At 40.2% G+C, this 22446-nt stretch overlaps 1 protein-coding gene across 2 annotated transcripts; it reads right to left on the reverse strand.

The window, feature by feature from the left end:
* Positions 1-68: 68 nt before the first annotated feature.
* Positions 69-20463, reverse strand: POLG2 (DNA polymerase gamma 2, accessory subunit). Of its 2 annotated transcripts, XM_088829225.1 has the most exons (9): positions 19692-20463; positions 15168-15294; positions 14951-15056; positions 13990-14163; positions 12754-12894; positions 10460-10540; positions 6749-6849; positions 4537-4654; positions 69-1605 (listed from the first exon to the last, which is right to left on the reverse strand). In XM_088829225.1, exons 1-9 carry the CDS (start codon positions 20251-20253, stop codon positions 1510-1512), a joined length of 1506 nt encoding a protein of 501 aa, XP_088685351.1. In that variant the 5' UTR covers positions 20254-20463; the 3' UTR covers positions 69-1509. The 2 variants fall into 2 exon arrangements, with proteins under 2 accessions (XP_088685351.1, XP_055264201.2); XM_055408226.2 differs by lacking the exon at positions 69-1605 and having other exon boundaries at positions 4452-4654; positions 19692-20459.
* Positions 20464-22446: the final 1983 nt, after the last annotated feature.

The raw sequence follows: 22446 nt of genomic DNA on the forward strand, positions 1-22446 counted from the left end.
ACAGGTTAGGACAATGAGACACCTAAGGATTACAATGATCTCCAAGCACATCTCCTTGGCCCCTCACACATAATGTGGAGGAAGGCACAGCAGAGAAGGGCCAGAGCAGGACCCTCTAAACGATAGGACTAAGGAGGCATTGCTACCTCTTGCCAGGTCTTGCCAGATCTAAGGAGGGTGTTGTTACCTTTCTTGTCCTGGCCACCATCACCTGGGTACTGTCAGAGTCCTAATAGGTCTCCCCACTGTCCTTTCACTCCTCTAACATTCCACTCTCCACAGTGAGCTTTTCAAAATAACAGAATGTCCCACTTCTGCTCAAACTGTGCCCCTCCTGTCCCAGTGGCTTCCAGGCTCCTTACGTGAAGTAAGCACCCTGACCACCTCTCTGACCTCACCTTCACCCCTCAGCTCTGCCCTGCTTTATGTTCCCCGCTCATTCCATGCTGCTTCCCTCCTAAGGGCTGTGCCACTTGCTGCTCCCTTTTGCTCAATGTGCTGTCCCGGGTCTTCACACAGCTGGCTGCTTCGCATCATTGTTTCAGTTGAAGGTGACATCCTCAGAAACTTCCCTGATCACCCATGTAAAGCACACCACCCTAGGCATGATCAAACACACCATCCTGCCCTGTTTTACAACACTGTCGCTACTCAGATTTACCTGAAATTGCCCATGCACTTACTGGCTTATTGTCTGTCCCCACCTGCCCACCCCCAGAAGGGGTTTGTCTGTTTTGCTCACCGTTGCATCCCAGCACCTCAAGTTTCTGATACTTGGGTCCTCAAAAAGCTTTTGTGAATAAACAAAATGAACAGATACATGACACATGTAACAGGCCAGTCTTCAGGAAAAGCACAACTATCCTTGGCATTTAAATCTGAAATTTCTCCCATGCTTTCTCACAGGAAGATATGGTGTAACACAGCAACCGTCAAGAACTTTTTTATGGTGGCATGAAAAATGAATTTCATAAAGCTCTTTTTTTTTTTAACCTGTCTCTTGGCATCTGGGGTCTTAGTGACCCACCCAGGGATCAAACCTGTGCCCCCTGTAGTGAAAGCAGAGTCTTATTAATCACTGGATCGCCAAGAAAATCCCATAGAGCTGTTTCTAATAACATCTTGTAATACATATTTGTATGGTATAATACCTAAGAAGGGTATTTGGTAAAAAAAAAATTTTATTAAATGCAATTGGGTTGGAGGGAAGTTCTGTCAAAACCTTACCATCCAGCTATGGAGCTCTCTGATAATTTTGTTTTGTTTTTTTTTAATGTGCACCATTTTTAAAGTCTTTACTGAACTTGTTACAATATTGTTTCTGTTTTTTGCTTTTTTGTCCATGAGGCATGTGGAATCTTAGCACCTCCTGCCTGTGAGCTTCACTATTAAGAGAAACAGTATGTCTGTCTGGGACAGGGCTTGAATATATTTATTTTTAAAAGTTCCATAAGAGATTCCGATGTATAACCTCAGTCGGACATCTGGATAATCCTCCATAAATATTACTTACCCCAACTGCTGTTTAGATATTCCATGTTGCCAGTTAGTGCAGTCAACTGACCTGAGACCAGGAATGCAATCCTCCCATGAAGGCTGAGGCCCCTAAGAAGACAAAGTACCTAAATAAAGGTACCTGTGGGTTGGACTGAGATTTTCTTTAGAAAAATAAGTCTTAAAACTTTTTAGATTCTTACAGTTATACTAAAATCACAAATTGGACCCCAAACTACAAAAATGAAATTTAACCTTTCAGGTAGACATATTGTGGGAATATTGATGTTGCAGTTTCTGAGTGCTGTGGTTAAGATAAGGCAGGTGAGCAGTTGTGTGGCATGACATTCTAATTTTATCTCTCAGTATTCTTGAGAATTGGGGTTCTTGGTGGGGAGATACAGATGTGTGATAGAAGTTCAAGTCAAAACCCTAAAGTCCTAAAGGGGCATGAGGGGACTTTTGGGGGGTAGTGGAATGTTCTATATTGTAACCTGGTGGTGGTTATTATACACATGTCAGAACTCATAACATGTACATTTAAAACAAATTTATTGTATCTAAATCATATCTCAGTAAAGCTAAGTCACACATACACACACACACACTTGCCAGCTCTGAACACTGAAAAGGTCTAGAAAGAAAGACCACCTTCTAATAATGAGCACCCCTGGCACCCAGGGTATAATCTCATTTTCCAACAAAAGGAACCAGGGCTCCTTGGAGAAACTCTAACTATACAATCTCTATATTAGATATTAGATACTAAGGAAGCTCTCAAGCACTACTACAGTTGTGTCAAAAGGACTTGAGACAAAAGATAGGACAACTGTGCATGAAAAAGAATTAAAGAGGGCGAACCCAGCATTTCTCCCACCTTTTCCATACCCCTAAGCAAACAGTTGATGAGATATTTTCCTTCATACAAGTATTCTAGCTAATAAAGAAGGATGATAGAATCAAAGTACCAGCATTTTGCCACCTCTTAAAAACTGGCTGATCTGGGCATTGGTCAATGATTGCTGACATTCCCCCAAGAGAAACAATCAGACATTTACTGTCTATAATCTTCCCCACTCCCTGCCCCACACCAAAGTGATCAAGCCTCTGGATTCAATTTCCAATCTAGAGGAGATATAGAGGAATAGGCTAAATTAAACCAAGGTGATACAATTTGCAAAATCCAAGCAGTAGAAAACACTGTAATAAACAAACGTTTCATAAAAAAGTACAAATGAGCAGGTGAGTGCTCAAATCTATAAGGATAACAACCAACTTGAATAAAGTAGACCTTATTTGGATCCTGATCCAATTATGAGACAGTTTTTAATAGAAACTAAGTGGATATGTGTTTAGTCAAGTCTCTTTGTGATCCCATGGGTGATCCCATCAAGCTCCTCTGGTCCACGGGATTCTCCAGGCAAGAATACTGTGTGGATTGGGGTTGCTCCTGACTCAGGGATCAAACCTGGGTCTCCTGCATTGCAGGCAGATTCTTCACCATTTGAGCCACCAGGGAAGCCCATAACTGGATATCTGATACTACAGATATGATTTTTAAAACTTTTTATTATTATAATCTTCAAACATACACAAAAAGCAGTACAATGAACCCACGTACCCATAACTCAACAACTCAGGACTATCCTTATTTTTCACCTATATTCTACCACTTTTTTAAAACTAAATTTTAAAACAAGTCTCAGATATCATATATTTTTACTCAAAAATATTTAAGTACATGTCTTTCAGATAAGGATTTTAAAAAGAAAAATAAAGCCATAATATCATGATCACACCCGAGAAAATTCTCAATAATTCCTTAATATCATCCAGTGTTAATTTTTTCAGGCATGAAAATGGTTGACAAAAGATCCTGAACTAAATACAAACGAAATGATAGCTGTGACCTGCTTTGTATAATACGGAAGGGTGGTGTTGGGTGGATGAGGCAAGACTGGTCATAGGACGATGGTTCTTGGTCCTGGGTGATAGGTACATGGAGTTAATTATACTATCCTGCAGATGTCTTTGTGTTTGAAATTCTCCCCAAGAGCAAAAAATAAAAACCTACTAGGTAAGGCCAACTGAGACAAGTTAGCCAACCTTTCAAGACATTGTACACAAATCATCAGTTGGGATATTTGCCAAGTTGGCAATGACAACACAGTCAACACAATCAGCACATAAAAGTTTATAGAATCAGATACTAATATTAAATTATGCCATTTAACATTTATTTTAGCTTGCTTTTCAAAAATCAATACATGTTCTAATTTAGTTTTAGGTTAATCTTTGATATCTGAGAGTGTGCGTAAGGACCATTGCTTTCCTGATAACAAAACCCATTTCAGAGACTAAAAGACAGTACTGTAGCACCAAAGGATAAAGTGTCTTTGATCCAAATTAATCATGATATCCTCATGCCCTTAGACAGTGAGTGGCCTAGTAATGATCGTGTGATTCAGTTCTGATGAATAAAAGTAAACAAGTCTTCTGACTAGGATGTTTGGGAAAGCATTTACTTTCCTAATTAAAAAGGGAAAGAGTCACGGCTGGCTAGCTCTTATCTCTTTGACTTTCTAACTAGAGTGTAGCTGAGAAGTTTAGAAATAGAGCAGCCACCTTGTGACCAAGAAGCAACAAGTAGAAAGATATAAGCCATATACTAAAGATGGTGGAAAGACAGCAAGAGCCTTGGTCCCTAACTACTATAGAGGAAAAAATTATACCAGCTCTGGACAGTCTAAACCCTTGATTGCTTATTATTAGAAAAACAAACCCCAATTTGCTTAATCTAGTATAGTAGTCTTTTTCTTATAGTTGAAAATATTCCTGATACCATGAAATACATCAAGTAGTAGTAAAAATAATGAAAAAACAAAGCACCAAAAACATCCACTTCTTAAGTGCAAAAGGGTTAAACAACTACAACAAAGTTAAATCAGACAACCAACTTAGGAAAGGTAATATTTATTATACAAATGTTGAAATCTATACATTCTTAGCCGATGATATATATTTAGTTAAAAAGTCTTTTACTTTGGATATATGCATCATTTCCTTCATCGTGGTGTCTCTACTTCTCAAATGTATTAATCCATTCTCCAAAGTAGCTTCAGTAATCAACACTGTGAAGAGGATACTCATTTCATCATATCTAAGAAAAAAAGGTAGTTAACCAAAACACATGAGCACAAATATAAACAGGAAATTCACTACATTACCAGCATTAATTACTCTGGAATCAATGTCACTTTCCAGAGTCACAAAACTCAGAGGCAGTGCTTAAGAGCTAAACCCAAAAATAGTTTTCTCAAGTTTCTGAATCATTTTCAAAGTAAAATCTTCAGAAAATTTCTGACTTATTGTAATAGCTTGGAAGCCATAAAAGAAAATAAAACATAAGAAATAAATACTGTCAGAAAAAAAAAAAAAGGAAGAAATATTGGTATCTCAACACATCTTTTGGGATGATATTATGTATGAACCTCAGAATAACCTCGGCCTTTTAGTATGTGGATACAATCCAAGAAAATTATTTTAGACCCAACTCTTTTACACGACTACTATAATATTAAGATCCAGTGCACAACAAATGATACCAAAACCCATGTTTAATATATAACTTAGCACGCTAACTTACAGTTTCTAGTTCAGCAATAACTGCACATATTCCACACTGGCCTTTTTTTTGCTTACCCAGTCACACTAGGTCATTAATATTTCTCTTCTTTGTAAGACTCCACCAGAAATTATCTTATTTATCTACTTACTTGTCTGTCGTCTACTCTAGCCCACTACAATATAAGCATCACAAGAACAGGAAACTTTGTTCTCTTGTTTGTTGCTGTATCAAAGTACATAAAATATAGTAGGTGCTTAATATATATCTGGATGAACATATTCTGGGACAAAGAAAATAAATATCCTGAGCCATAAAGCCTTTACTATGTAAAGAACAAATGTAACTTGATAGTGTCCTTAAGACTCAAAGGGTAAGATTTTAGAACTGAGAACACTGGAAGGTTCAAGTACTACTGCTGCTGCTGCTGCTGCTAAGTCACTTCAGTCGTGTCCGACTCTGTGTGACCCCATAGACGGAAGCCCACCAGGCTCCCCCGTCCCTGGGATTCTCCAGGCAAGAACACTGGAGTGGGTTGCCATTTCCTTCTCCAATGTGAGAAAGTGAAAAGTGAAAGTGAAGTTACTCAGTCGTGTCCTACCCTTAGTGACCCCACAGACTGCAGCCTACCAGACTCCTCCATCCATGGGATTCTCTAGGCAAGAGTACTGGAGTGGCTTGCCATTGCCTTCTCCGCAAGTACTACTACTTCATTTTATATATGATAAAACCATCAGTTGCTCTATCTATAGAAACCTATTTTTCTTCTGACATCATCTGAAAGGTATATTTAATAAGTTACTAGAGAACTGAGGAACAAGACACTGAGCTTCACAACTTATCACCTAAAAGATATGCATTTGACACGAAAAGCTAAAAAAAAAACAAAAAAAGACAAAATAAACCCAAAGTAAGGGAAATGAATTGTTTATTGAAAAATAGAAGTCACTGGAAATAGCAAGGCTAAGACTAGACACAGGGAGATTGATGAGGAGATTAGTTCAATAATTCAGCCAAGAGATATTAGTAACCTTAACTTGAGTAGGGACAGTGAAGATAGGGAGATAGGGACGTGAGATACATTTAGGAGGAAGACAAGAGTCAGTGATGGACTGGGCGCGGACAGTAAGGAAGAGGTAGGAGTGAAGGACAATATCCAGGTTTCAGTCTTAAGTAATCAGGTAAACAGAGGCACAGATCAACTGAGAAAACCAGTTCTCTGTTCTCTGGAATGAAATTACCTTCCACTCAGCCTGAGAATGAACCATAAGAACCAGCAAGAAAAAGGCACACCACTCAGGTTCCCACAGTCCTGATTCAACAAATGCATCTAATAGGAGTAATTCTATTCCTGATAAACTGAAAACCTCAGGGACACATACTTCATGGTAGGAGTCTTGAGGTTTCACATAGCACATGGTTAAATATACCTGATGAGTACTGTTTCCTGCTGTAGCAATTAACTAAGGGTATGTGGTTCTGTAAACAGAACAGTTAGGAATAATTTTAAATTACATTATATATACATATTCAGAAGAGGTTTGTTACACATAAAGTAAAGAAACATCAGATAATCAAAAACTCTGAATAAATACAATTTTTTTTAGCAACCAAAAAGATAATTCTCACTTTGAATAAAGTTGTTCCAGTGAAGACTGCACGGTTTCCAAATAACCAGGCCACACAGAAATCCCATTCTCTAGTAATTCATTAAACAGCCCTTGACAAACCTGGGGAAAAATACAAAAATTCTGAATATGAAAGAAAGAAAAGTAGCTAGAAGTATTATCTTATTTTGAAGAAACCACCAACCATCTTTTTCAATCTTTAAAATGGGCATAAATCCCTTTAATTATATAATATTGTTGATAATTTTATATATTGTATATTTATAAACTGTATATGTCTTAAGTATTGAAATACTGCAAAGCATGTTAGTTGTTTAGTCATATCCGATTCTTTGAGACTGCATGGACCATAGCTGGCCAGGCTTCTGTGTCCATGGAATACTCCAGGCAAGAATACTGGAGGAGTGGCCATTCCCTTCCCCAGGGATCTTCCCAACCCAGGGATCGAACCCAGGTCTCCTGCATTGCAGGGAGACTCTTACCGTCTGAGCCATGAATACTAAATGCAAATCTCTGAGATTTTCATACTAAATATAAGAATTTTTATTATTATCATCACTCAAAACACAAAAGCAAAACAGAGTCTATCAGAAAAAAAGCAGTTACGTCCAAAGGGTTATGTTAACTCATCTGAGACTTGAGGACTGAAGAGAAGAGACACCAAAGGAAAGTAAGAAGAAGCCAGAAAAGTATGAAAACTAGGAAAGTGGTACTCCTGAAGCCAACTAAAGAAAATGTTTCAGGAACAGAGAATGATTGATCAGCATCAGTGGAATGCTGGAGACAAAAGCCTGATGGAAAATACAGAAATAATAAAGAGTAAATGACAGTTTACCTTAATGCTTTCTTAAAAATGGTGATGCAAAAAAAAAAAAAAAAAAAGAATTAAAATGCCCGTAATAATCCAAAACTAAAAACTCTAAAGCAAGATTTTCCTCTGACAGAAGATGTTTAGCAGTATCCCTGGCCTTCATCAGATGCCTGGAGCACTCCCCTCACCTTGTGACATCCGAAACTGTCCCCAAACTTTACCAAATGTCCGTGGTGGGGATGGGGAAGGTGATGATGAATGGAAAGGTCACGTGAGAGCATGTGCTTGCACTAGAGCACTGTGTCTCAAACTTTAGCTTCAGTAACACCTGGAGGGCTTGCAAAACACAGATGGCTCAGCCTCACCCCAGAGTTTCTGATTCAGCGGGTTTGGCAAGAATTTGCATTTCTAGCAAGTTCCCAGGGAAAGACCAGAGCAAAGTAAATGGGTGTTAAAGTGTATGGTATTTGGGGGACAAATGAGAATAAAGATATTAATAAATCTTAGAAAGTAACCGGAAAAAGACTAATACGAGTTTTAGTAAGTTAGTGGTTGTCAGCAGAAGATGACCTCTTCCTAACAGAAGGTGGAAAGGAAAGAAAAAGCTCTCAGCATGATTAAGCCGAGGTAAAGACATAGGGAAATGAGAGCCCTCATGCCACAGACGAGTCCACAAACAGGTGCAGCCAGTTTGGAGAGCACTCTAACTGATACAGTGAAATTAAGGCTACATGTTCATTTTATCCCAAAATCCGATCCTTGTAAAAACAACCCACAAAACCTCTTCCATGGCCCAGAAAGTTACAGGCATAAAGGATTCTCTCTGTGATAAAGCTGAGGAAAAAAGTTAAAAACAGAACACGATACACGATACTACTCATTTGGTAAAATACCTGAGGTACAAAGTAGTACTATTCTTCTTGTAAACAAAAACAAAACAGAAAAGGGCCTGCAATGGTAATAACGAAAATCTAAGAGGCAGAGTTCTTCTTTGTCCTGCAAGCAAAAAAAAAAAAAACTCCCTAGGAACTTGGCACCCACTGGGGTGTTTGGGAAGTCTTCCTCAATCCTGGGGGCAAATGTGGAAATCAAGCCATTCTCTTTCCCTGAGCTTATTATCACCACCTCCCCAAGAGCTGGAGAAAGCCAGTTAATCTTTCAAGGGTCCTCACTCAGTCCCGGATGGTTTGAGTCACCCACACAGAGAAATGACTGCTGAAGGGGCCCTGGCTTTTGTTAAGAGTATTTAATTTGACCAGATATATTAGAAAAATAAAATAAGACTGCAAATCTTGAGCTTGTGCTGATACCAACAAGTATCAAAATGTTAAGTTGGCCAATAAACACATGAAAAGATGCTTAACATCGTTCAGTATTAGAGAAATGCAAATCAAAACTACAATGAGATATCACCTCACTCCCGTCAGAATGGCCATCATCAAAAAGATCTACAAACAATAAAGGCTGGAGAGGACAGGGAGAAAAGGGATCCCTCTTGTACTGTTGGTGAGATTGTAAATTGATACAGCCACTATGGAGAACAGCATGGAGATTCCTTAAAAAACTAGGAGTAAAACCACCATAAGATCCAGATCCCACTACCGGGCCTATACCCTGAGAAAACCACAATTCAAAAAGACATGTAACCCAATGTCCATTGAGCACTGTTTACAAAAGCTAGGGCACGGAAGCAACCCAGATGTCCAATGACAGATGAATGGACAGAGAAGATGTGGTACATATACACAATGTGGTACATATACACAATGTGGTACATATACACAATGGAATATTACTCAGCCATAAAAAGGAATGCATTTGAGTCAGTTCTAGTGAGGTGGATGAACCTAGAGCCTGTTATACAGAGTGAAGTCAGAAAAACAAATATTGTATATTAATGCATATATATGGAATCTAGAAAAATAGCACTGATGAACCCATTTGCAGGGAAGGAACGGAGATGCAGGTACAGAGAACAGAATTGTGGACACAGTGAGGGAAGCAAAGTGTAGGACCAATTGAGAAAGTAGCACTGACATACACAACAGTGTGCTGTGCTGAGTCGCTCAGCCATGTCCGACTCTTTGAGACCCCATGGACTGTAGCCCGCCAGGCTCCTCTGGCCAAGGGAGTTCTCCAGGCAAGAACATTGGAGTGGGTTACCACGCCCTCCTCCAGGGGATCTCCCCAACCCAGGTCTCCTGTATTGCAGGTAGATTGTTTACCATCTGAGTCACCTGGGAAGCCCAATACTGGAGTGGGTAGCCTATCCCTTCTCCAGGGGATCTTCCCAACTCAGAAATCGAACCAGGGTCTCCTGTAGTACAGGTGGAGTCTTTACCAGCTACCAGGGAAGCCCATATATACACTATCCTATAAAATAGCTAGCTAGCGGGACGCTGCTATATAACACAAGGAGCCCAACCTGGAGCTCTGTGACGGTCTAGAGGGGTGGGATGGGAGAGTGGAGGGAGGTTCAAGAGCGGGGGGATATACATATAATTATGACTGATTCGAGTTGCTGTATGGCAGAATCCAACACAACACTGTAAAGCAATTATCCTCCAATTAAAAAAAAAGTGTTAAAAAGAGAAAAGGTAAGAAATTACTCACTAGACTTCTGTACAAATATTTTAATCACCAAAGTTATGTATACTCATTTTAAAAAATGCAATTATGACTGAGCATGACATTAACAGCAAAATCCATGCAAGTGTATTCAGTTTCTTTAGTATGCTGTATTTCAAGTTGCATTAATTAATCACAGTATTTATCCACAGTTCATTATTTAGTTAAAACTTTTTTTTAATGAATCAAAATAAACCTTAGATGGCAAACTACTCATTTACTTGGAATAATGGTTATAGTTGAAATCAAGACATTAAAGCTTATTTAACCCACCTGTCTCAGTTCCACTGTTGGGCCTCGTCCCACATCCAAAGCAACTTTAATAGGGGCCAAACAAGGGTGAAGTTTAAGCACCTAAAACAATTTAAACAGCAGGGGTAAAAATGAAAGCACTAACAAACATGAAGCTTCTTAAACAGTAAAATTTTCTGTGTGAAAATGGAAGCGAGCTGAGGTCATAAACAGTCATGTAAGCATGCATCAGCTGCCAGAGATTTCTCCATTTAGGCATTCTGCAGAAATACATTCACTTGACCTCTCTCCTGACAACTCCATTTTCCCTCAGTTGAAATGCCCTTTCAAAGGAATCACTTTCACTGCCCAGCCTGTGCCATGTGCCTTATCACTTGTACTTTCTCCTGCCAAAACCCATCACTCTACACATTCATTCAGCCATTTAACACTTGGTACGAGAAACAGTTCTAGGTGGTGGGGACAAAAATCCCTGTCCCTCACAATGGGGAGAAGATAACAAAATAAAAAAGTAATATATTTGAAGGTAGGAAAAGAAAGAAAGTAAAGTCACTCAGTCAGGTCCGACTCTTTGCGACCCCATGGACTGTAGCCTACCAGGCTCCTCTGTCCATAGGCTTTTCCAGGCAAGAGTACTGGAGTGGGTTGCCATTGCCTTCTCCAAGAGATCTTCCCAACCCAGGTATCAAACCTGGGTCTCCTGCATGCAGGCAGATGCTTTACCATCTGAGCCACCAGGGAAGCTCTATATTTGAAGGTAGTAAGTGCTTAAAAAAGAAAGAAAGAAGCTATGTGTTGGCAAGGGGTGGGCTGGGGAGGCTGTTTGCAATTTTAAACAAGGAGGTAAGAGAAAGTCTCCTCTCTGAGGTGACATTTGAGGAAAGACTTGACAGTGGATTGCGGGGCACGACTTGTGCATTTGGACGAAGAGCACTCAAAGGGGAGAACTAAGGACATGGCTCTGGGGGCACAGCTGCACGTTCTAGAAACAACAGCGATGCCTGTATTGCTTCAGCAGACTGAGTAATGTGGAGACAGCTGGAGGAAAAGAAAAACGTTCTGTGAAACATTTCACGGGGCTTGAGGTTGTCCCCCGAGTAAGAAGAGGAGCTTACTGGAGGGTTTAAAGCAGAGGAGCCGAGTAACATGTACTGTTTAAAAGCGCCACTCAGTGCAGGGAGGTGGGGATGATGGCGGCTTAGATCAGAGTTCAAGCTGGGGAGGTGGTAAGAAAAGGTCAGATTCAGGATATATGTTGGAGACAGAGTCAAAGAGGTTTTGCTGATGGTTTGGAAGTGGGGTATAAGGGAAAGAAGGGATCTTCCTTGTTTGTTTGCCACACATGCCCCATAAATCCCAACTCCCAGAATGGCCACATCAGGCCAAATGAACACTGCATAATAAATCACTAACTGTGCAGAGTGGAGTTACAAGCTTGTGGTGTCTGACGCCAGGTGAGCACTCAACATGTTAAAACTTTTGATTTGGAGAAGCTCCCTGTCACAGTTGAGGGGAATAGGACCATTCTAAACTCTTGCCACTTAAACTCCTACCCCTCCACATTTTAAGCTAACAATCTTGCTTCTGAATTCCGTAAGAAAACAAAGGATGTGAGTAAAGCTTCCTTCAAGGGCGAAACAGTGCTGGCAGCCTATTTATATCTATACTATTGTTTTTCCTCCCTGCTGTTTAAAGTAACCCTTTTCAAGACCCCCCCTCCTCCCACAACATGTATTCTTGATTCTGTCTTAATCCTTCTTGTTTCTTCCAAAATTCTGCTCCATTAGGCATTTCATTTCTCTCCTACAGCTGCAACCCCTCCTCTCTCTTGATTTCAGGCCCATAAGAATCTAAAACTGCACGTCCTAACATAAGCCTTTCCCTTGACCCAGACCCATGGCTTGCTCCTGTGATCCAGTGACCAGCCACTTGGGGTCAGACCAGGAGCTGAGAGGTCAATACCACAAGTCTGGCTGGTCTGTCTTACTCCTATTTAACATTTTGCTTCTGATGTTAGTGGAAGCCATTGAAAAGGCTCAGGGGCTGAGAGTAAGAGAGAGTTGTCTAGATGCCCAAGATCAAACAGAAACGCCTTTGGGGTTACCCAGTAGGGATTCCTGGTTCTAATTCTGCGAGAACCTGCTTATTATTCCCATGGCTGCATTTTCTAAGAAACCTGAAAAATATTTCAATTACTTGCACTAAAAAAATTATTATTCAGAGTTTATGTTAGAAACCAAGTACGCAAACATAAAAAAGAGGGGAGAAACCTGTATTTTTAACTTCCCAAGGCTGTCTCTGAAATATCAAAGTACCTTTCTATGAAGATCTTTCTTTCTTGTAAAGGAGTTCTCTGTTAGCTGGAAAGAATCATAGAGGTAGGCCAGCATGCCTCGGTCTAGATCTCCATTTATAGATAAAACAGAAGGAACCACATTTTTCCGCCCATCTCGGCCCTCAATAGAAAAGTACAACAAAAACAAAGCATTATTCAGCAGAACTACCTCCTAAAATCATATTTTAGACTTACAGAATGAGAACACAAACTGATCAATAAATCTAAACAGAATGATGAAATTAATTTAAAAGTTATCATTTTGGCAACCTTCAAAGTGATCATTGATTTGGGCAAGAAAGATGCTGTAACACCAGCAAGTCAAAATTTGGTAAGAAACAGGTTATTTTTACGTAAAGTATCTGCCCACAAAAGACTTATTAATTACTTGTCAATGAATAACCTCAAAATACTTAACAGCTTTACAATGGAGAAACCTGGTAGGATCATCTTAAGTGATAAAAGCTAATATCACCAGGAACAAACTGCTATCACATGCCTCCTGAGATTATGCACTGAGGAGAGGGCAGTACCATTGCTGTGGCATGCCTAGCAAAAAACACATGAAGGAAACTCCAACCAAGGGACGTTCTACAGAGCAACTGGCCTGTACTCTTCAAAAATGTCAAGGGCATGAAAGACAAGGAAAGATAAAAGGAATTGTTCATTTGAAGGGGATTCAGAACACATGACACCTACTTGAAATACAAGATCCTAGATTGGATCCTGGACCTATAAAGGGCAGATTGGAATTACTGGTTTCATTTGAAGGGTTCTGTGGATTTGACAGTAATAGTAGATTATTGTTACTTTCCTGATCATAATGACGGCACTGCAGTTATATAGGTGAGTTCCTGTAATACTTGAGAAATGCATACTGACGTACTAAGAAGTCGTGGGCCAGCCACCATGTCTCCAGTTAATTCTCAAATGGTTTAGAAATGATCACAGGGTAGTCCAGTGGTTAAGAATCTGCCTTCTAATGCAGGGGACAAGGGTTCGACCCCTGGTCTGGGAACTAAGATTCCACATACTGTGGGGCAACTAAGTCTGTGCACCACAACGAAGACCTGACACAGAGGAAAATTAATAAATAAAATTTTTAAAAAATAATAAAATGTCCAAGTCAGAGGGTTTGTAGAAAAGTATATCTTAAAAATGATCATGGTTAGAGAAGCTGGGTAAACGATACACAGGAGCACAAGGGAAAACGTACGTGTAATTGAGCCACACTTCCAGGATACATGTGTAAAAGTTCATGATCTCCTAGATTCCACAGGGTTTCTATTGGCTCCTTTCCCCAGGGAAAATTGTAGTAAAGTTTGTTTCCTTTTCGGCCTGCTTCATCCTGACAATCTCCACTGCTGAAGTTAGATGGACTCACAGCAAACTGGAAAGGAAAGTTTGTCTTATTAACATATTAAAATAAACATTAAAAAGTAAAGTTGCCTGCAGCAACTGAGTGAAATGGGTCAAGTTCCATATAAGAACTGTTAAGTTCAATTAAATGAGTGACTATACTGCTAGAAATACTGTTTTTTAATCTGAAAGAATTACAGAGAATAATTGTTGATGCTATCTAGCCTTTCTGTGGTCAATTAAGAAGGGAAGGAACCATGAACTTAGATACAGAAGAAAGTATCACATACCATTCTCATCCTTCCATAAACAGCCTGAGTATTTGTGATCATTTCATTTAGTTTAGGTGAGTATTTGGAGATTCTGAGAGAGTAATAAGACAACGGCAAGACAAAAATGCTTACTTCAGCTTTTCTCTCTTAGGCTTACATTGAAACCTGATTGTAAATTACAGGACCATTTGACTAATATGGAGAGTTCATGGAGGTTGGGAGGAAAAGCTAAAGCTGTAAGAGTGGGCAAGGGTCAAACTCTAAACCAGTCAGGAATGCCAGGTAAGAGAATTTGAGCTTTATTTTGTTGAAGTCTTACCAACAAAAGTTTCTGACCAAAACATCAACAAATACCTTTACCAAAGTAACTTTGTCTTACAGAACAATGAAAATCATTACAAAGAGTTTTTTTATATGTACTTGTTAATTTTTATAGCTGTCTCGTAAATATAGCTACATCAATAAAATTTCATTTATTATAGAGAAGTATTACTTCTTACTTAGTCAATTTGCCTATTCATTATTAAAGGTTAATTATTGTAGTACCTTTCTCCACCATAGGAGTCGATGACGTAACCAGAAATCAAGCCACTGGCTTGCAGTTCTTGCTGAAGTAAACCATACCAGAGAAGCTTCAGTCTTTTCACCGATTCTTTGGATATCAGAAATATAAGATAATCATTTATTTGAAAATCATAATCTACCCCAAAGTGAAAGTGACTGTTTAAACACAAGGCCAAGTTATTTGCCATTTTCTGTGTACCTTTTAACACCATCAGGTGTCTGCTTAGTATCAGAAACAGGGTGAAAACACACTCCAATCTGAGCAAGGCCAAAAGGTAGCCTCTTGTTTATCAGATCCAGGTAACTAACATAGTGCTCCAAGGCACCTGTTAAAAAATAAATCAATCATTGTATAAATCTGTTTTATAAACCCAATCATTTTGGTCAATTTATAGACAAATTAATCATATAATGCTAACACAGCAATAAGTATAGTAACATGGAGCTACAGTAGATCTCAGTTGATTACCACTTAGTTGATTACCACTCAATTTCAAGCAGTGCTCTCCAACTTTTTAGTTTGAAGATTTTCAAATCTACAAGAAAGCTGAAAGAACAGTACAATAAACATCTGTAAATCCTTCACCTGGATTCACCAACTGTAAACATTTTGCCACATTTCTTTTTCTTGTTCACCACAAAACATCTCAGCAGGCACTTCCTAAAATTAAAACTATTCACTATACAGCTTTAATACACCATTAATCATGTCATGATTTCATCTAACATATGATCAATATTCTATTTTCTGTCACCCCAAATGCCATTTATTGCTGTCTTTTTCTCCCTAATTAAGGTTAATGCTCTGCATTTTGATTAGGTTTCTTAAATCACTCTAAATCTAGACTACTTCTCTGACTTCTCCAACTTTGTTTTTAATAACACTGACTTTTGATTTGAGTACAGGCCAGTCAGATTAATCTCAAATTAGACTTGTCTGAATGTTCCCTTATGATTTAATTTGGGTTAATCATTTTGAGCAAGAATACTACATAATCGATGTGTTATGTCTTATTGCATCCTAATAGGAGGAACCTAGTATCAAATGATCCCATTTCTAATGAAACCAGATTTAGATTAACTAGTTAAGGCAATGAGTATCCATTCCCCACTATTATCCTGCTCCCCAAAAATCTTTCACCCAATCTTTTAGAATTCACTGATGACCCCTGATTGAATTATTGTATCAAGGATTACAAAGGTAGTTTTTCTATTCTAGCATTCCTTCTACATTTATTGCACAGCTCCTATTAACACAAACTCTCTTCAACTCCTCTTTCTACCAAGAGCCTTAATTACACCAAGAGCCTTAATTACTTGTTTTTTTCATTAACACTATGGATTAGATTTTTATTTAATGTGTTCTCATCCATTATCATCAATATTTAATGTTCAATTTGTCCCAAACTTAGCCAGTGGGAATCTCCTTCAAGCCAGTATCTATGTCCTTTTAACATAAACCCACTCCAGCTCCTTGGAAGGAAAGCTATGACAAACCTAGACAGTGTATTAGAAAGCAGAGACATCACTTTGCCGACAAAGTTCTGTATAGTATAGTCAAAGCTGTGGTTTTTCCAGTAGTCATGTATGTGTATCAGAGCTGGATCATAAAGAAGGCTCAGTGCCAAAGAATTGATGCTTTTGGATTGCAGTGTTGGAGAAGACTCTTAAGAGTCCCTTGGACCACAAGGAGATCAAAGTAGTCAATCCTAAAGGAAATCAACCCTAAATATTCATTGGAAGGACTGATGCTAAAGTTCCAATATTTAGGTCACCTGATGGGAAGAGTCGACTCAATGAAAAAGACCCTGATGTTGGAAAAGATTGAAGGCAAAAGAAGGGGATGATGAGATAGTGGGATGGCATCACTGACTCAATGGACATGAATCTGAGCAAATTCTGGGAGATAGTGAAGGACAGGGAAGCCTGGTGCACTGCCGTCCATGGGGTCGCAAAGAGTCGGAAACAACTTAGCGACTGAACAACAATACTTAGTCTTCTAGTAATTTTTTGCTTTCTAGCACCATAAACTGTCCCAAAGTCACCTTATATTGTCTCTGCCGCGGACCTGGAGTGAGCCATTTCTCCAAGTACTGGTTCCTTTTAGAAACTTAATTCTAGGTGTGCTCATTGCTATTGTCTTTGTTTCTAGGCCTTTTCAATGAAGAAAGTTAGGAAATATGTATTTTTAAAATAAGTTCATACTGATAGTCAATTCAAATTTAGTATTACAAAGTTTATCCTTATCTACTTTGTATCTTTTTTCTTACAGTGAAAATCTTGGTTCCTAATAAATCTATCCATGGGTCTATTTGCTCTGAGTTGGACACAACTGAGCAGGCATGCACAAAATAGATGTACAATAGCTTCACAACTATAATTCTAACATTTCTACTTAGAATAAATCAAAGTTCAAGATTTCTTACAGTTAGATTATATCCCACTAAATGACAACACTGTGTTCAACAGTTACTTGAGATTTCCACTTCCCGTAATAACTGGCAAGCTTGTTGACAAGAAAAGCTTGGCTGAGAAACTTTAAAAAATCTGTTTAAAGACACAAGAGAGCTATCAAGGCAGGAAGGACTGAGGATCCAAGATTTGGAGAGAAAGGAAGAATAGAGAGGTGAATGCAACATTTAGTGTTGCTTTTCCAATCTGAAGTAGCAGAGCTGAGAAGCTGAAACGCTGACATCATATGGGGCTGGGAAGTATAAAAATTGTAGTCCGAAGGTCATAAGAAAGAGAGGCCCTGGCAAACACCCCAGCCTTTCACTAGGGACACCTAAAGGGCTGCCTTCTAGGGGTAAAGTGAAAAAGAAGCTGTCAATGAACTTTCCGGATAAATATACCCTAACTGCCGCCCAAAACAAAAGTAATCCCCACCTGCTAGCCCACAGATACAAGAAAACGTCACCAGAGCCTCAATTTATCTCTACAATTAACACACAAATTACTTGGAAAATCAAGAGAAAAGTCTAAATGAACAAAAGTCCAGAGTAACACAGATACTAGAAACAGACATAACTGAGTTATCAGACCAGACTTTAAAATGTGATCAATGTGTTCAAGAAAGTTGGTAACAAGATGGGGGAAGTCTAACATACGTGTAACGAATCACAGGACAGAAGAAAGAGAAGAGGGCAGTAGCGATCTTTGGAGATATTAATTATGGCTGAGAATTTTTAAAAAAACATTCATACTTAGATCAGTTCAGTTCACTCAGTCATGTCCGATTCTTTGTGAACTCATGGACTGCAGCAAGCCAGGCCTCCCTGTCCATCACCAACTCCTGCAGTTTACTCAAACTCATGTCCGTTGAGTCGGTGATGCCATCCAACCATCTCAACCTCTGTCGTCCCATTCTCTTCTCTCCTTCAATCTTTCCCAGCATCAGGGTCTTTTCAAATGAGTCAGCTCTTCGCATCAGGTGGCCAAAGTACGCATACACAGAGGCTACCACAACAGTTCAGACATGGAAGGGCATGGGGCATAGAAAGAAATGGCAAACTGGTACTTGAAAGCTAGAAGCACTAGACAACCAAAAGATTAGGCAAATGCATGGATTTCAGTTTCTTAAAGGAAAGAGAATGTGTGGCTCATCAATAAATACTTTCATGAATCTAAGACAGCTACGTTTCATTTTCTCATAGGAAAAAAAAATTGATTTGTTTTGGGACATAGTAATGAAAAGTGATTTAACTTCCCCAAAGTAAAACCATCATGAATAATTAAAGTAGTCCAAATCAAAATTGTCACATTTACTCAACAGTTTAAGTTTGCCTTATTTTATTAAGGAAATCTTTAAAAGGTTGTAGTATAGGTACTAATTTTCAGAGAACATGGACATTGGTTATTTCAAATTACTTCCTAGTACCGCTTAATAAAAAAAAATGGCAAGGATAACATGTTGCACAGATGAGATGCTCTGTCAGCCAAGTCTGTCCTATTAAAAAAAAAATCTGATTTCCTGCCCCCAGGATCTCTACTATCATGTACTATTTAACTTTAAAGGTATACTGTGCCCTACAAAGTTCTGTGTATTCACTCAAGAATCTTATAAAACTGGATCAGTCCTATTATTCTGCCAATTCAAAAATTACCTGAAGGGCTCTTCAAACAACAGATTATGTAGATCAGTAAGAAAAACTGAGGGAGGGCATTTTCTTGTTACTCTGGAAAAAGGAGTTCTTTTTTTTTTTAATTTGGCTATGCGGCATATGGGATCTTAGTTCCCCGACCCGGGATCAAAGTCACACCCTTGCACTGGAAGCTTGGAGTCTTAACCACTGGACCACCAAGGGAAGTCCCAAAACGAGCTCTTGCTAAGTCTTTTGTGTGTTTAAAAACAAACAAAAGAAGAGTAACTGTGGAAATACTTGTTAGTATTTTAGTGACAATGAACCAACGATTCAAACACGCGATTTAACTTAGGTCCTAATTCTAGGACTACTTAATTGAACTCCAAAATACTAGGGTTGCCTTGGGAAACTGACAGCTTTACTAGACCCTTGAACCAGATTCTTTTAAGAAACAATAACGATCCCATGAACCAGCTGTCTCCAAGGTAGCAAGACTGTCAATAAACCCAACTACGTCAAGAAGGCAGATCCAGGTAATTTCCTTTCCACGTGACTGTAGGGCCGGTTGCAATTCGTGAAATAGAGCGAGATTGCCTTTCCACCCCGACACCTATTTTGAAGCATGAAATCGTGAAGCATACCGTGAACAAGGTTCTCCCGTAGTTTCCCAGAAGTGTTTAGTAAGTTCTCAAGAAATGCTACTAGCTGTTCCTTACTCAGCTCTTTGTCTTGCAAGATTTCGCGCAGCGTTTCTGCAGAAACTAACCTGAAGCCATTGTCCACGAGCGGCGAAGGGCCTGGTTCACGATGGAGGGCGTCTACCGGGAAGACCTGCTCCCTGAACACCACCACCGAGGACCACCATTCGGCCGCCAGGTTCTTCCGCAGCTCTGTGCCCAAGGGGCCAAGGCCAGGGTGGCATCCGTTTAGAAGAGAATCTCGGCTAAGCTGCTGCTTGGTGCCACTGAGGAAACGTCTCTTCTGACAGATCGCCACCAGCGCCTCACTGCCCTCACCACCAGACTCGGGGGCTTCTCTCGGCTCGTTTCGGGGTGGCTCCGCTTGCGACCTCACGGGCCCTACGAAGGAGCCGGTCCCTTCCGACAACTGCTCCGGCTGCCTCCCATCTACTTGACCCCCAAACCCAGACAACAGGCACCGGCAGACTCTCTGGCAGGCTCTGATCGCTGGAGCAGAGCGCATCGCCCTCGGGTGTTAAAGAGCACAGTCTGCTACTAACTGGCAGATCCCAAAAAACCGCCACAACAGTGAGAGCCGGGGGTCCAACTGCGCAGGCGCGACGGAAGTGAGCGTGAGCGGGGACCGGTCCCTCCCACGGAAGTACGTCACTGCGTTCCGGCCGCCGCCGCCCGGTCCCTTTCGTCCCGGAGAAGAGGATTCCTCTTCTTTCCTGAAAGGTCCAGGTCATTCAGACTGCTGCTCTTTTAATCCGTCCTCAGCACTGAAAGATCATTGCCATCTGCTTTTTACTATCCCGCTGTTGCCAGTAGAATCAGCTTTACTTTCCTATTTGCTTTTGCCAAAATACCTAAATTTTCGTTTAAATACACCTTATTTAAATGGTAATTTGCATTCTCAACGTAGGTAAGTAAAGTCGCTCAGTCGTGTCCGATTCTTTGCGACCCCATGGACTGTAGCCTACCAGGCTTCTCCGTCCATGGGATTTTGCAGGCAAGAATACTGGAGTGGGTTGCCATTCCCTTTTCCAGGAGATCATCCCAATCCAGGGATTGAACTCGTTTTCTCAACGGAGCGTTACCGAAAACAAACCTTCAGTTCAGTTCAGCCGCTCAGTCGTGTCCGACTCTTTGCGACCCCATGAATCGCAGCACGCCAGGCCTCCCTGTCCATCAACTCCCGGTCACTCAACCTCATGTCTATGGAGTCGGTGATGCCATCTAGCCATCTCATCCTCTGTCGTCCCCTTCTCCTCCTGCCCCCCAATCCCTCCCAGCATCAGTCTTTTCCAATGCGTCAGCTCTTCGCATGAGGTGGCCAAAGTATTGGAGTTTCAGCTTTAGCATCAGTCCTTCCGATGAACACCCAGAACTGATCTCCTTTAGAATGGACTGGTTGGATCACTTTGCAGTTCAAGGGATTCTCAAGAGTCTTCTCTACCACCACAGTTCAAAAGCATCAATTCTTCAGCACTCAGCTTTCTTCACAGTCCCAACTCTCACATCCATACATGACCACTGGAAAAACCATAGCCTTGACTAGACAGACTTTTGTTGGCAAAGTAGTGCCTCTGCTTTTTAATATTCTAAGTTCGTCATAACTTTCCAAGGAGTAAGCATCTTTTAATTTCATGGCAGCAGTCACCATCTGCAGTGATTTTGGAGCCCAAAAATTCTGACAGTTTCGTTTCCCCATCCATTTGCCACGAAGTGATGGGACCAGATGCCATGATCTTAGTTTTCTGAATGTTGAGCTTTAAGCCAACTTTTTCACTCTCCTTTCATCAAGAGGCTTTTAGTTCCTCTTCACTTTCTGCCATAAGGGTGGTATCATCTGCATATCTAAGGTTATTGATCTTTCTCCCAGCCATCTTTTGATTGCAGCTTGTGCTTCTTCCAGCCCAGCGTTCCTCATGATGTACTCTGCATATGTAAATAAGCAGGGTGACAATATACAGCTTTGACATAGTCTTTTTCCTATTTGGAACCAGTCTGTTGTTCCATGTCTAGTTCTGTTGCTTCCTGACCTGTATATAGGTTTCTCAAGAGGCAGGTAAGGTGGTCTGGTATTCCCATCTCTTTCAGAATTTTCCAGTTTATTGTGATCCACACAGTCAAAGGCTTTGGCATAGGTTTTTTAAGGTAGTCCTAAATGTTGAGAGACCCAGGCCTCTTGTGCACCTCTACTAAAAATGCTGTCGCCATCCTCCCTGCCCTCTCCTGGGAAGTATGTGAGTGCGGAGGTGTGATGAGAAAGTATAGGCCCTTTATATTTATTAAAAAAAGGAAGCTCTTAGCCACCTGTACCCATCACCTGGAAACACTTCAAAAACTGCTGAAAATGGCCCAGTAATATTAAAAACTCTCCAGGTTAATGTGGAGGCACCAGATAACCAAGCACTGGTGTACACTGACGTTGTTCTAACAGAGGGCCCTTCCTAAGACCCTTCCAGAGCTTTCTTGTGACTTCATACTTCCACTTAAAAAATACCAGCCCCAAAGAAACCTGCCCAAATAGTGCCAAAGTGGTACAGCCCAGATGAAAGAAAACAGTTAATTTCAAAATGCCTAACAGTTCTACTTCCGACTTTCCTGTAAGTGGCTAAGAAAGACTAACCCAGGTGGAAGAACAAACTACTGTATTCTACCAGAATACCAGAAAAAGTAAGTTTATGAAGAGGATAGTCTAGCAACTGAT

The sequence above is a fragment of the Moschus berezovskii genome, chromosome 20, assembly GCF_049115385.1.
Source record: "Moschus berezovskii isolate FMDL1 chromosome 20, NW_MosBer_1.0, whole genome shotgun sequence".
Taxonomy (NCBI): Eukaryota; Metazoa; Chordata; class Mammalia; order Artiodactyla; family Moschidae; genus Moschus; species Moschus berezovskii.